Genomic DNA, 13243 nt, shown 5'->3' with positions numbered 1-13243 from the left:
AATCAAACACAAACCAGCTTCTCAGGTCAGCATGTCACCTTGTCTCAAACCAAATGCACTCAGATATTATATGAGTCAATCACAAGAACAGAGAAAATAAGATGAGGCTTCATCTGCATCCAAAAACATCCCTAAAATCAACATGAAAAGCTTGCAAACAATATGTAATAACCCAGTTAACAAATTTATGTTATAAAAATGTTGTGGGAACATTGTTTTGAAATGTCCAGTTTTCTTGCAATAAGAATGTTAGTGTATTTAAAGGATACAAAAACATTTCTTACAACTATTGTCAACTTCAGAAAAGGAAAAGATGGGACAATCGTGGTTTATAAGGGACATACATACATACATACATACATACATACATACATACATACAGCACCTTTAAATCTTAATACTGTGTGTCATTTCCTGGATGATCCACGACTGTTTTTATGTTTTGTGATAGTTGTTCACGAGTCCCTTGTTTGTCCTGAACAGTTAAACTGCCTGTTATTCTTCTAAAACATCCTCCATCTCCTGCAGGTTCTTTGGTTTCCCAGCATCATCTGCATATCTGAACCCTTGCCAACAGTGACTGTATGATTTTGAGATCCATCTTTTCAAACTCAGGACAACTGAGGGACTCATACATAAATATTACAAAAGGTCAAAACATGTATCCATGCTCAAGAAGGCAACACAATGAAAAACTTGTTTTACTGCCAACTAAGTTCTTCAAACAAAACTGTAAATATCTTTTAAAAGACCAGTTTTAAAAAGTGAAAATGTGTATTTTAATCTGATGCTGGACTTATTGGTATTACTGGTAAACACATACCTGCCTGTGCTAATATAAACTCTTGATATCGAGCACCAATGTTGTTTCTGGCTGTGCAGTTGTAGCGTCCAAAATCCCTGTCTGACACTGGAGTGACCTGTGGATAAAAACAAACCCAAAGGTCAGGAGAATGAGAAAATGAGTGCAAGAATATTGCAAGGGACTTTTTAGCAGTAAAACCATGTGGAACTATATACACTAGCAGTTCATGTGTACGTTTAATAAATTTTTACTGGGTTCAACAAGAGGAACATCACTGTTAACCAGCACCTTTTGTTTTGGATGCTGTTGTTTATTCATTAGTTTAACCATAAAGATTTCCCTGGTCAACCTGCTTCACCAGAAAGACCATGCAAAATTAAAAATAAATTAATGAATAAATAAAACTCTAATTAAAATCAAAAACAAACATACGTAATGTGCAATGTAAATAAACTACTAAAAGTGCATTATTGCAAAGTTGCTGAACCTCTAAAAGCGATCGGTCCTCTGTGGTGTGAATGCGGATGTTGCTGGTCCCTTGACTAGAGATGGTAAAACGGTCTCGTCTCCACAGCATGGTCGCTGCAGGGTTGGACTTCACATCGCAGCTGATGTTCACTGGGTTTCCCTCCCATGAGTAGAAGATGGTTTGATTGGTCTGGAACTTCGGTGCATCTAATAAAAGACAAACAGAATGAGCAAAATGAAACTGGAAAATCAGATTTTTGGACCATGTTAGAAGGTCCTAGGTAATCTACCAGCCAGAAGTCAAGCGGATCGACCATCAACACTGTAAAACAGTTAAATAAAACCAATTAAAACAAAGATTACTGTAACACACTACTTTAAATAAAAAGTAACCAAGTAACGTCATCAGTTACTTTTATAGGAAGTAACGCAATATTGTAATGCATTACTTTTAAAAGTAACTTTCCCCAACACTGCTTTCTATTTTAAAAAGTCACACTTATTTCATTGTCACATGCTACAGTATTTCTTGTGAATTTTTTTGAGTAAGCACTAATATTTTTTTTTTTTTTTTTTTCAGTGTAAACCAGCTTAGACCAGTTAGAAACCAAATAAAAGCAGCAATTACAAGCTTGTTATGCAAGTAAAAATAAAGGCCCTTTCAAATGTCTTCCATCAGGGCTTCAACACAAGCATAATAACCAGGGTTATTAAACCACAAATTACTAAAACTTTACCTAAAATGAAAACTAAATTTGAAAATATAAAAATAAAAGCTAGAACAAAATAATACAAAATTAAAATTCTAAATATGAATGCAAAATATTATTAAAACTATAAAAGTACTGCTGTATTTGCTTGTTGTATTGCTCATTTAAGTTCCTTTGGATAAAAGTGTTTGCTAAATGAATAAATGCAATGAATGAATGTAAATGCAAATGTAAAATTATACTAAAATGATACTAAAATAACAATGGCCTTTATTACATGCGACTGTTGCTTGAATTTATTTCCATGTATGTTAGTTGTTTTTTTTTTTCAATTGCTAACATTATTTTTTTTTTTATTTGGTAACATTTTTTTGTCAATTTTGTAGATTAGCACAACATCAGTCTGTTGTGACCATACCTTTAACACAATTCATGTTGTTTTCACACAATATTCAGTAAATTAACACATTTCTAAAATGCTTAAATTTTATTTTTACATAAACTTACCCCATACCAAAATCATAGATTTCTTATCTGTTTTTTTTTTTTTTTATTTATTTTTTTTTACAAATGCTTAAGCGCTAATTCTGCAACAACAGCAGCTCAAAAGTATTGAAAAAATTACATGAGCATAGAGTAAAAAATACCTCTTTGAATTGGTTTTGTGGATGCAGAACACCACAAAGAATCAGAGAGAGAGAAAAAATAATGCCTGGGAGAGGGAGAGGAATAGTTGGAGGAGGGAGAGGAATAGTTAGATCAGAAGAAGATACAGTAGGTAAGGGAGAAGAAGAGGTAAGGGAGGGGTAAGAGTGTGTGCTGGACTCTGCATTTTTATGTTTGTTTGTTTGTTTGTGGAACGTATGAAAGCTTATTTCTGCCATGGAATATAAAGGGTAACGGGTTATTGTGATTTTGTTTCATCTTACAGTTCTGACTTTTATTTCTTGCAATTGTGAATTCATCTCACAATTCTGATAAAGTCTGAATTGCAAGATGTAAACTCGCAATTCCAAGAATAGAAGTCCAAATTGTGAGATAAAAAGTTCACAATTACCGTTTTATCCTGTGATGGAAACAAGCTTGCATAGTAACCAAAGGCCATGTATGTTGTAATTTTTGTTGATCACTGACATCAGCTACCATGGGGCACCATCCACATCCAACCCCCACCACTGGAGAGCAATTTTAATCAAGATTCCAACTGCATTTCTGCATGGGGACCCTATTTTTTTTCTATTGTACATTCTATAAAGTAAAGCCATCAACTCTTAGTATTTTGACAGTCACTGTGCTATGATTGACTATACTGTATGTTCCTATTGGATAGAAAAGTAGTTCTAATGTTTTGTCCAAATGACTCTATTTTGAATTGGGTTTGCTGTGTTTTGATAGAGGTAGTATATGTAGAAAAATGTATTCAGCATTTTGAAATGTAGAGTTTGTATTTATTTGACAAAATGTGGTTTTGGCCAGAAAATTTACTATTTGGCTAATTGTGTGATGCAGGTGTGTTGCTGTGTTAAGAGTTTAGAAAAAATACTTTAAGTATTTGTGAATGCTTGTTAGCAATTGAAAAAAAAAAAAAAAAAAAAAAAAAAAAAACTGTAATACAGCTGAAACTAATACTTACATAAAAATTAATAGAACTGTATAGAGATAATAATAACTAATAAAAATGGCAAAAACACACAACTAAATTACTTTACTGGTATTATTAAAACTTTACCAAAAATTGAAATAAAAATAGAACATAGAAAAATAAAAACAAATTCAACATATTAATGAAAACTGTAAGATATATAATGACACCAGCCTGAACATGCAACGCTGTAGCTTGAATTTCTTTCCATGTATGTTAATGCACTGGGGAGTGATTATTTGGACCAATCTAACTCCATTATGTGTCAGATGTGTCTACAGTAAACAGACACGAGTCTGCCTTTTTCACATAGCTAAAATTTCAGAGAGCTTCAGTTTTAAACACAGAGAGAATCTGCATTCATGCGGTATTATTCCTGTTTTACCCAACTAGAAGGGTTCCATTACAGTGATTGATGCTGGGCCGTCCGTCACATCTGAGGAGCAGCACAGAGACGAGTGATTATACTAAATAAATAAGTTCATTAGAGGCTGGTAATGCTCGGCTGCCTCCTCATTCACAACGTTCTTTTTTACAAGCTGGCGTGAACCTCCACACTAAGCATATGACATGAAGATGGTCCCTCCGTGCACTGATGTCAAGGTCAGCAGCATGCATTCATGGACACAGGGACCTTTATTAGCATCTCATCGCATTTGTCCAATTGTGATGCTGTAGTCGCATTTGCTGCATTGACATAAATGTCCAATGTTGAAATGACCTAATGAATGAAATGCAGACGAAAAATTCAAGGCAATAAAAACAAGAGAATGAATTGAGCACTTGCACTAATTTCGGTAAGCATACAGAGAGCCGCATTTCAGACAGAGAACACCAAATTGAGTTTTGCTTCTTCTTGCGCTTGAAAGGACAAATACATACAAAATTGTGTCAAAATACCTGTCTTGGTAAGAATCTTCAAAACAGTTAGTTATGTCTTAAGTGAATTTAAACAGTTGAGAAAGAAATCAGATGTGTATCATTATATTCAATATATTCATTGAGTCTTAAAGGGACTGTGCCTAATTTACTAGCTGCTGTTGGTGTCCTTAATGTTAATCAAAAAAAAAAAAAGAGAGAGAAAATCACTCACTGCTCTTGACTGAATTACTTAGTAGTTGCAACAAGAATCAATGTGTATTTAATACAGTGAAGAATATGCAATGATATTTTAGATTTGATTATTCAGTTTCTGTACCTGAACAACTACAAACCTGCATAAACTTTATTGCTAAATTATTGTTTAATTCGTGTCTTTGTTCTATTTCATTATTTGTTCTATTTACACAATTTCAAAGAGGTCCTACAGGTACAACCTTGTAACGCCACACCAGCAGAGGGAGCCCTCGCACGAGTACTGACTGTGTGCCGCTCCCTCTGCTTCACCTGTCATTTCCTGTTTGGTGGACATTTAAGCATGGCCTTAGCCACGGTTACTTCGCAAAGTATTGCCAGCCTGTCTGCCTTACCGAGTGTTATTCCCATTCCCATTCCCATTCCCATTCCCATTCCCATTGTTTGCCTTCTTGTGAATGATCTTTGCCTGGTTACCCTGTTTTCTGCCTTTTGGATTGCCCACTGTTTTGTTGCCTGGATTGGACTGCCTATCTGTGTATGTACCCCTGCCTGCCTCACGTTTCTGAATCACTGTCTGCTGTTTTGGATTTGTTTGCTGTGGATTTCATTAAAACACTGCACATGGATTCTAACGTCGCCTCAGCATCCTTACAAAGCAGCATCGGAGCCCCGCAAACCCCAGCTATGACCCTGCCGTTGAAGGTTTTTTTTTTTTTTTTTTTTTTTTTTTTTAGGCTATTAAAGAAAAAATGTGGTGTACAATAATTATCACGGTCAGCAGAGAACAAGACGCACTGGAAAGGCCACAGACAAACTGTGTAAAGATACTAAGGTATATTTTTAGTTGCAACTTTGGTGCAAATGTGTGCATGTGACTTTTTTTTGGGCATCTTACACTCGATATCCAGGAACATGCTCTTCTGATGGCCTCCGATCCTGCTGAGAGCTTCACAGTCGAATCGGCCCCAGTCTGATAGTCGAACCCCACTGATAGTCAGCATGGATTTTCCATTGCGTCCTCGCACTTCCACACGGCCATCCTGACTCTAAACCAACACAAGCACAACAATCCACATTAGCCACTGCACTGTAAAAAATGGAACGAGCTATTTACTTAAAAAATATGGTAACAATAATATTTTTGAGTAGTTTTTCAGGCTTGATTTTTTTTTAATGGTACTACCTGAATAAGTCATGTGAAATCTCCTAAATGAATCTATGACACAATGAATTTAATACGATTAGTGAAATGTTCTCATTTATTTTAAGTTGATTCTCAAAAGTCTGTGAAATAAATAGGTAGCCGCCTTTTCTTCTTCTTCTCCTTCTTATTTTTTTAATTTAATCAGTTCCTCAATTCAAGCCCCAAAACTGCTTAAGTTTCCTTTAAAAAATGAGAAAAAACACATCTCTTGAGCCCCTTTCACACTGCGATTCCGGCAAATACACGGGTAATGTGTCCCGGCATTTGTACCCGGGTCGCTAGATTTTGCATTTTCACACTGCCAGTGATTACCCGGAATATGTGCGTGCGTTCACACACAACCCGTAAAGGTCCCGTAAAGACACGTGATATCAGGGTGTGACGTGTAATGTAAATGAAAACGCTAGGCAGTTACCTTTCAATGAAGCTGGCGAACAATCTCAGCTTCAGCGCGGAAAGTAAGGAACTAACTGATCTCTGCTTCGTTACAGTTTGCACATATTTTTTCGTCGCGAACGTTGATCTGCCTTCAAAACATGCTAAAAGAGTCGCTCGATAACGCGCGTCATCACTACGACACGGCATTAGATCTGGCTTTTGTTCACACAGCGCTCGTTCCGGGACTGAACCCGGCAATGTTACTAGGTCCCCGACCTGGGTTCAATCCCGGAATCAATCCCGGGACGTGTTTGCTTTCACACAGAAGTCGACCCGGCAATGTTCCGGCAATTTGCCGGGTCCGACGTGCAGTGTGAAAGGGGCTTTGGTTTTATTGGTAAAAAGTCCTCAATATTTCCTATACAACACTGTTTTATTTATTCATTCATTTATTCATTCATTCATTCTTGGTGTTTGCTAGGGCACATCTATATGGTTACTAGAGTGTTCCAATTAGTTGTTACTATGTGGTTGCTAGGGTGTTTTGGGGTATGTCAGGGCATACAGTATGGTTACTAAGGTGTTCTGAGTAGTTGCTAGGGTGTATGAGTGATTGCAGAGTGATGATAATTGAGGTTAATGAGGTTAAACTGAATGAAAATGAGGAATATTGTTGAGGAACATTGTATATTAAGTTAACTACATTAACCCAGAAATAATCATATTAGCAATCCGAGGCAAATAGCAAACTGAGTAGGTTATACATGGTTACACAAGAGCAAAAGAGCTACAATGAGAATAGATGTCTGTGGTGCAGCACTTTCTGACTGTAATGTGGTCACGCTATTTGTGCTCGTGGTGAGATAAGGAACTTTGAATATAAGGGGATTAGATGGAGCCCGTCCCCAAACGCCCACTTTAATGATCAGTGTTCTTCGCCTTCCCTGAAAAATCGATATGTGTCCACCCTCAGCTTGATGCCTTGGAGTCTAGAGTGCAGTGCAAGCTTAACCGCATGACAGTCCTGCAGCAGCTGTGTGTTTTATTTGACAGGGGCCATTTTTGTATGCTAGCAGATGACCCGAAGGCTTTCCTTCCTTCACACTAATGCATGAGATTAATGTTTACACGGACAGTAAGAACTGTAGCACCTGGGACTGGAGAACATGACGCAAACACATTCACATGTGTACACACATGAATACACAATGACTGAAGAAATATGAGTGGAGTTTGCCTGTGTGTTGTGGGTGGTTACAGGAGCATTGACCATAGATCACGACATACTCATGGATAGATTACAAAACTATACAGGTATCCAAGGGCATGCTTTAAGATGGTTTAGATGCTACCTGTCCGATCGCTACCACTTTGTTTATTTAAATGGGGAGTCATCTCATTTATCACCAGTAAAATATGCAGTGCCTCAAGGATCTGTCCTAGGTCCTCTGCTATTTTCAATATACATGTTGCCCCTTGGTAATATCATTAGAAAATACAGGATTAGTTTCCACTGTTATGCTGATGATATACTCAACTCTATATCTCAACGAGACCAGATGAAACTTCTAAATTATCTAAGCTAACAGAGTGTGTTAAAAAATGTAAAAGATTGGATGACCAATAATTTTCTCCTATTAAATTCAGATAAGACAGAGATATTACTTATTGGACCAAAAAACATTACACAGAATCTTGTAGATTACAATTTTCTATTAGACAGATGTACTGTTACTTCCTCTACAGTCAACAATCTGGCTGTTATATTAGACAGTAACTTGTCTTTTGAAAATCATATTTCCCATGTTACAAAAACAGCATTCTTACATCTTAGAAACATTGCCAAGCTACGAAACATGTTATCTGTTTCTGATGCAGAAAAGCTAGTTCATGCATTCATGACCTCTAGACTGGAGTATTGTAATGCACTGCTGGGTGGTTGTCCTGCATCCTCAATAAACAAGCTACAGGTAGTCCCAAAATGCAGCGGCTAGAGTCCTTACCAGGTCAAGAAAATATGATCATATTACCCCCAATTTTACAGTCTCTGCACTGGCTACCTATTAAGTTCCGTATCAGTTACAAAATATTATTACTTACTTATAAGGCCCTTAATGGTTTAACTCCTGCATACCTGACTAGTCTTCTACCACACTACAATCCATCACGCTCCCTAAGGTCACAAAATGCTGGACTTTTGATAGTACCTAGGATAGTAAAGTCCACTAAAGGAGGTAGAGCTTTTTCGCATTTGGCTCCCAAACTCTGGAATAGCCTTCCTGATAATGTTCGGTGTTCAGAAACACTTTCTCTGTTTAAATCTAGATTAAAAACACACCTCTTTGGCCAAGCATTCAAATATTGCATCTCATAATTTTGGACTGCAGTTATATCTGATCAAATGCGCATTATTATTCTTTAGCTTGGGTTAAACTAATTAATTTTACTTGGCTGGAACAGCAGCTACGCTAATTATGTCTCTATTTGTTTTTATTTTTTTTCTGTATTTTCTCTATTGTGGTAACTAGGATTTACACAAGCTCCAGTCTGGATCCAGAACACCTGAAAAGAGATGATGCCAACCCCTTAGAGGACCTCAGATGATGCTAGCCCAGAGACAACATACAGAACTACCACATTTTGCTATAAGTTTGATTGCATAATTGCTGTTAATAGTGTTAATCGTCTGTTTTTTATTGATTTTTTCTTAACATTTCTGCCGTATGCACATAAACTGACAGTCACCACCGATAAGCTACTCCTAAATATAGTTGAAACTTAATTTTCTGTAAAGTTGCTTTTCAATGATTTGTATCGTAAAAAGCGCTATACAAATAAATAAACTTGAATTGCTATGCGGTTGCTAGGGTGTTATGAGTAGACTTCATTGTGTTGCTATGTGTGTGTGTGTTGTAGATGTTTGCTACGGAACATCTACATAATTAAGGCATTCTAAGTGGTTGCTGGGCGCTGATATGTGGTTGCTAGGTTATGAGTGTCTTTATAGTGGGTTGCTATGCAGTTGCTAGGGTGTTCTATTGTAGGTGTCTGCAAGGGGATATCTGTGTGGTTACTAAAGTGTTCTAAATAATTGCTAAGGTGTTGAAAGTTGGTTGCTAGGTTATTCTAAATGTCTTCAAGGGGCTATCTATATGGTTACTAGGGTGTTATGAGTGGGTATTGATACCCTGTGGTTGCTAGGATGTTTTACAGTGAGTGTATGCTATAAGCACTACTACTAGTGGACTTATTGATTAAACAGCACAACACATATTTTTTAATTCAAAAACACATATTCACAAATATAAAACCAAAGGTGTGTGTGAACACAAGCACATGAATATAAACTATAGAATCCATAACAAACATCCCTGCAGAAAAACAACAATGTATCCACCTTTCTGACTGAACAGATCTAATAAACGAATAAAAGCAGTTGCCGGAAACATATTTCTCATTATGTGGTGTTATGACCTCCAAATACAAATTATATCGGAGAACTGCTCTGTAAGCAGATACCAGAAACCGAGCAGTGATGAATAGAAACCGCAGACACACACTGTCTCTATCTGTGTGTGTGTGTGTGTGTGTGTGTGTGTGTGTGTGTGTGTGTGTGTGTGTGTGTGTGTGTGTGCTGTCTCTATCCCTTGGGTAGATGCTTCCTGACTGTTTGATATGCTACTGAGATCTCTGCGAGATGACAGAGCCACAGCACACTTAGAGAGAAAAGAGGTGCAAATTGACAGACAGTCAAGTGGAATACAAAATTTTAACACTGTTTTTAAAGCACTTCATAATCTTGCACCACCCTACCTCACTGAGTTGTTGCAAACACACAAATCAGTGAGACCACTCAGATCCAGATTTTTAGGATCTATATCAATTCCTAGGTCCAGATTAAAACCCCATGGCGATCAAGCCTTTGTAATTGTTGGTTTTACACTCTGGAACAATCTTCCGGTTGCCATCCGAACAACTTCTTCTTTATCTATTTTTAAAGTTATGCATAAATTTCATCTCCTTGATCGATTTGCGGCAAGTCAATGAAGTGTTTTTGTATTTATCTAATGGGATCATTATTATTTAGATAGATAGATAGATAGATAGATAGATAGATAGATAGATAGATAGATAGATATTTAGATAGATAGATAGACAGATAGATAGATAGATAGATAGATAGATAGATAGATAGATAGATAGATAGATAGATAGAATGACGTTCTCATGCGTATCAGACTCCAGCTGTACAGTGTTTGTCCATCATCAAGCGCAATTACAGGATGCTGTTCTACTGGAGGGAAATGAGTGGAAACGGGAGGCGTGGCCAAAACAGACGACTAAACATGAGTGATTATATACACAATGCTGAACAAGACTTTGAGGAGCTGTCATGTTTCCTGTGATGATGAAATCATTAGAAATGCTGCTTATGCTAATGATTATTAAACTGGAAGAGCTACACGATCACTGTATTGCATCAATACCGCACTTAGGCTTAGAACAACATGAGAGTGAGTAAATTATGACAGAGGGCCCTATCATACACCCGGCACAATGCAGCGCAAAGCATGGCGCAAGTGTTTTTGCTAGTTTCAGCCTGAAGCAGTTCTCATTTTCCTGTCCTGCACCACGTTGTTTAAACATTGCAATTTCATTTGCAGCCATTTGTGTGCCCATGGGCGTGCTGGTCTAAAAAAAGGGTTGTGTTCAGGAGCATTATTGGCGCGTTACTATTTTCAGGAACTGAAAATAGACTGCGCTATAGTCCAACTCAAACCAGTCTGGCGCAATATTTATTTATTTTTTGTTATTTAAAGAGCGAGTTAGTAATATATGCGCATACACTTTGCTTATTACACACAGGGATCCGCAGCAGCACACAAACATTTTTAAAAATGGAAAATTACATTCCGCCATGTAAATAGCGAACCTGCCATGGCGCAAGTGCAACTGGCTAGGGGATGGGAGATGAAACTCTGATTGGTTTATTGCACGTTATGCCCAGAAAACACCCATTACTCATTAAGAGAATAGTCCCATCGTTAAACTAGGGGAATTGGGCCCAGAGTTTTAGTTTTTAGCTGAACTTCCCTTTTAAAGGCATAATTCAGCCCAAAATGAAAATTTGCTGTTAATTTTCTCACCATCAGGCCATCCAAGAAGTAGATGACCTTTTTTCCTTCAGAACAGTAGACACGATTTTTTGCTGAAATCGTGGTCCTTGGTGATTCATAAAATGCATGTCAATGGCTACCGGCACTTCGAGTGTCAAAAAAACAACACAAAATGCATCTCATTGTGCATATGCAGTTATATTATTGAAGTACCCAAAAATGTCAAAAATATATATATAGTGAATAAACTATTCCTCATCAGCTCATCTTTTTACGTAAACCATGAGAAACCACAACAACTTTCATTTCAGCAGCTCATCAGTTCTTCAGTCTAAGTCTGAACTGTTTGAATTCATTAAATGAGTTCATTCATCATAATGATCATATAAGCCCGCATATTGGCTCATTTTGAGTCAGAGTGACTGCCGGATGTCCGAAAGTGAGTTTTGATTGAGTAACTTGTAGATCTGTGTTGCTCAGGCGAAGAATTGTTTCAGACAGTTCAGTCCCATCAGTTCCCATTTTTTGGTTATTTGTATGTGTTTTTTACCTTATCTCCATCTGTGAACGTCTGTCCATCACTGGCTCTCCTCCATGAGATCTCAGGCAGTGGTTCTCCCTCAGCTGTACAGGCTATCATAGCAGCGCTTCCCTCCACCGCTGTCACGTTCCTCAGCTGAGTGATGTGAGGCTGGACTGAACAGACAGATAGACAGAGAGACAGACAGACAACAAAACCCTATTAGAAGTGTGTGTGTGTGTGTGTGTGTGTGTGCGTGTGTGTGTGTGTGTGTATGTGTGCGTGTGTGTGTGTGTGTCCCAGATAAGCTGCTCTATGTGTCTTACTAAGTTTCCCCTAAACACCAGTGGAGTCGAGGGCAAACAAACCCACAGTGAGTTTCATGCAGAATAGCTGCTCCTGTTCTCTTTAAGAGAATCACACAGAGCACCGGTGAATAAATCCATGCTGGAATGAATGAAACCCAACAGACACAGCTCTTCCCAGTGTGAGCCTTTGAACAGCGTCTACAGAGATCAAGGAGTTATTTGTAGCAGGAGACGAAGCAGAAACGCCCAGAAGCTGCAGCGTGTGTGTGCCACATACACACACTCCAGCAAAGACAAACACAGCACAGAAGATGCGCAAGTCTGGAAACACTCCAGGAAACGTCAGTGTTGTATTGCTGATGAAAACTCAAGCAGCATTTGCACTGAAGAAACTCGGCAAAAGAGGTTGCCAAAGCATTGCTAAGGTGTTCTGATATATACAGTGCTTAACAAACTAATTAGACCACCTGTCATAATAAAGAGATAAAACAAATATGTTTAAGAAAATATCTTTCAAAAATATATTTTAGGGGTCTGTCAAAAACCCATTTAAATCTAAAAATCGTATTGCCATTTATAAGGCAAATAACAAATTGAAATATTATGTCTTTATTCTCACATAATAGCCAAAAAACTAAAACCATATTTTATTTTTATCTTGTATGGTCTCCATTGGCCTTGATAACAGCTTGCACTCTTGCTGGGATGGTTTTTATGTACTTTTCCACCGTCGCTGTTGTTATTCACTTCCAAATATTTTCTAGTTGTTCCCAAAGACTTGCATTTGAAGAAATGCTGTCTTATCTTTGAATCTATTAATCAAATAAATCCTAACAATAATTATTTTACCATTAGAAACACTACTGGGTGGTGGTCTAATAAATCTGTTAAGCACTATATATTGTTTAGTATTATTTGTATAATATTGTAATTTAATTAGTTTTAATTTTTTTGAAAATTTTCATTATAATTTTAGTTATATTTTTCAGAAATGTATTTCTTTAGTGCTTCAAC

The 13243-nt window shown here is 37.3% G+C and overlaps 1 protein-coding gene across 3 annotated transcripts in view; it reads right to left on the bottom strand.

Moving 5' to 3' along the window:
* LOC109068543 (neural cell adhesion molecule 2-like) overlaps positions 1-13243 on the bottom strand; it is a 454473-nt gene that overhangs the window by 37933 nt on the left and 403297 nt on the right. For all 3 annotated transcript variants that reach the window (XM_042748064.1, XM_042748026.1, XM_042748126.1), the window contains exons 8-11: positions 11952-12097; positions 5598-5748; positions 1293-1480; positions 824-920 (exon numbers count right to left, since the gene is read on the bottom strand). In XM_042748064.1, the coding sequence (XP_042603998.1) occupies positions 824-920; positions 1293-1480; positions 5598-5748; positions 11952-12097 (582 nt within the window). The remainder of the gene's footprint in view (positions 1-823; positions 921-1292; positions 1481-5597; positions 5749-11951; positions 12098-13243) is intronic.

The sequence above is a fragment of the Cyprinus carpio genome, chromosome A1 (assembly GCF_018340385.1).
Source record: "Cyprinus carpio isolate SPL01 chromosome A1, ASM1834038v1, whole genome shotgun sequence".
NCBI lineage: Eukaryota > Metazoa > Chordata > Actinopteri > Cypriniformes > Cyprinidae > Cyprinus > Cyprinus carpio.
The sequence above is the reverse complement of the archived record's forward strand: the minus strand, read 5'-3'. Positions and strand labels throughout refer to the sequence as shown.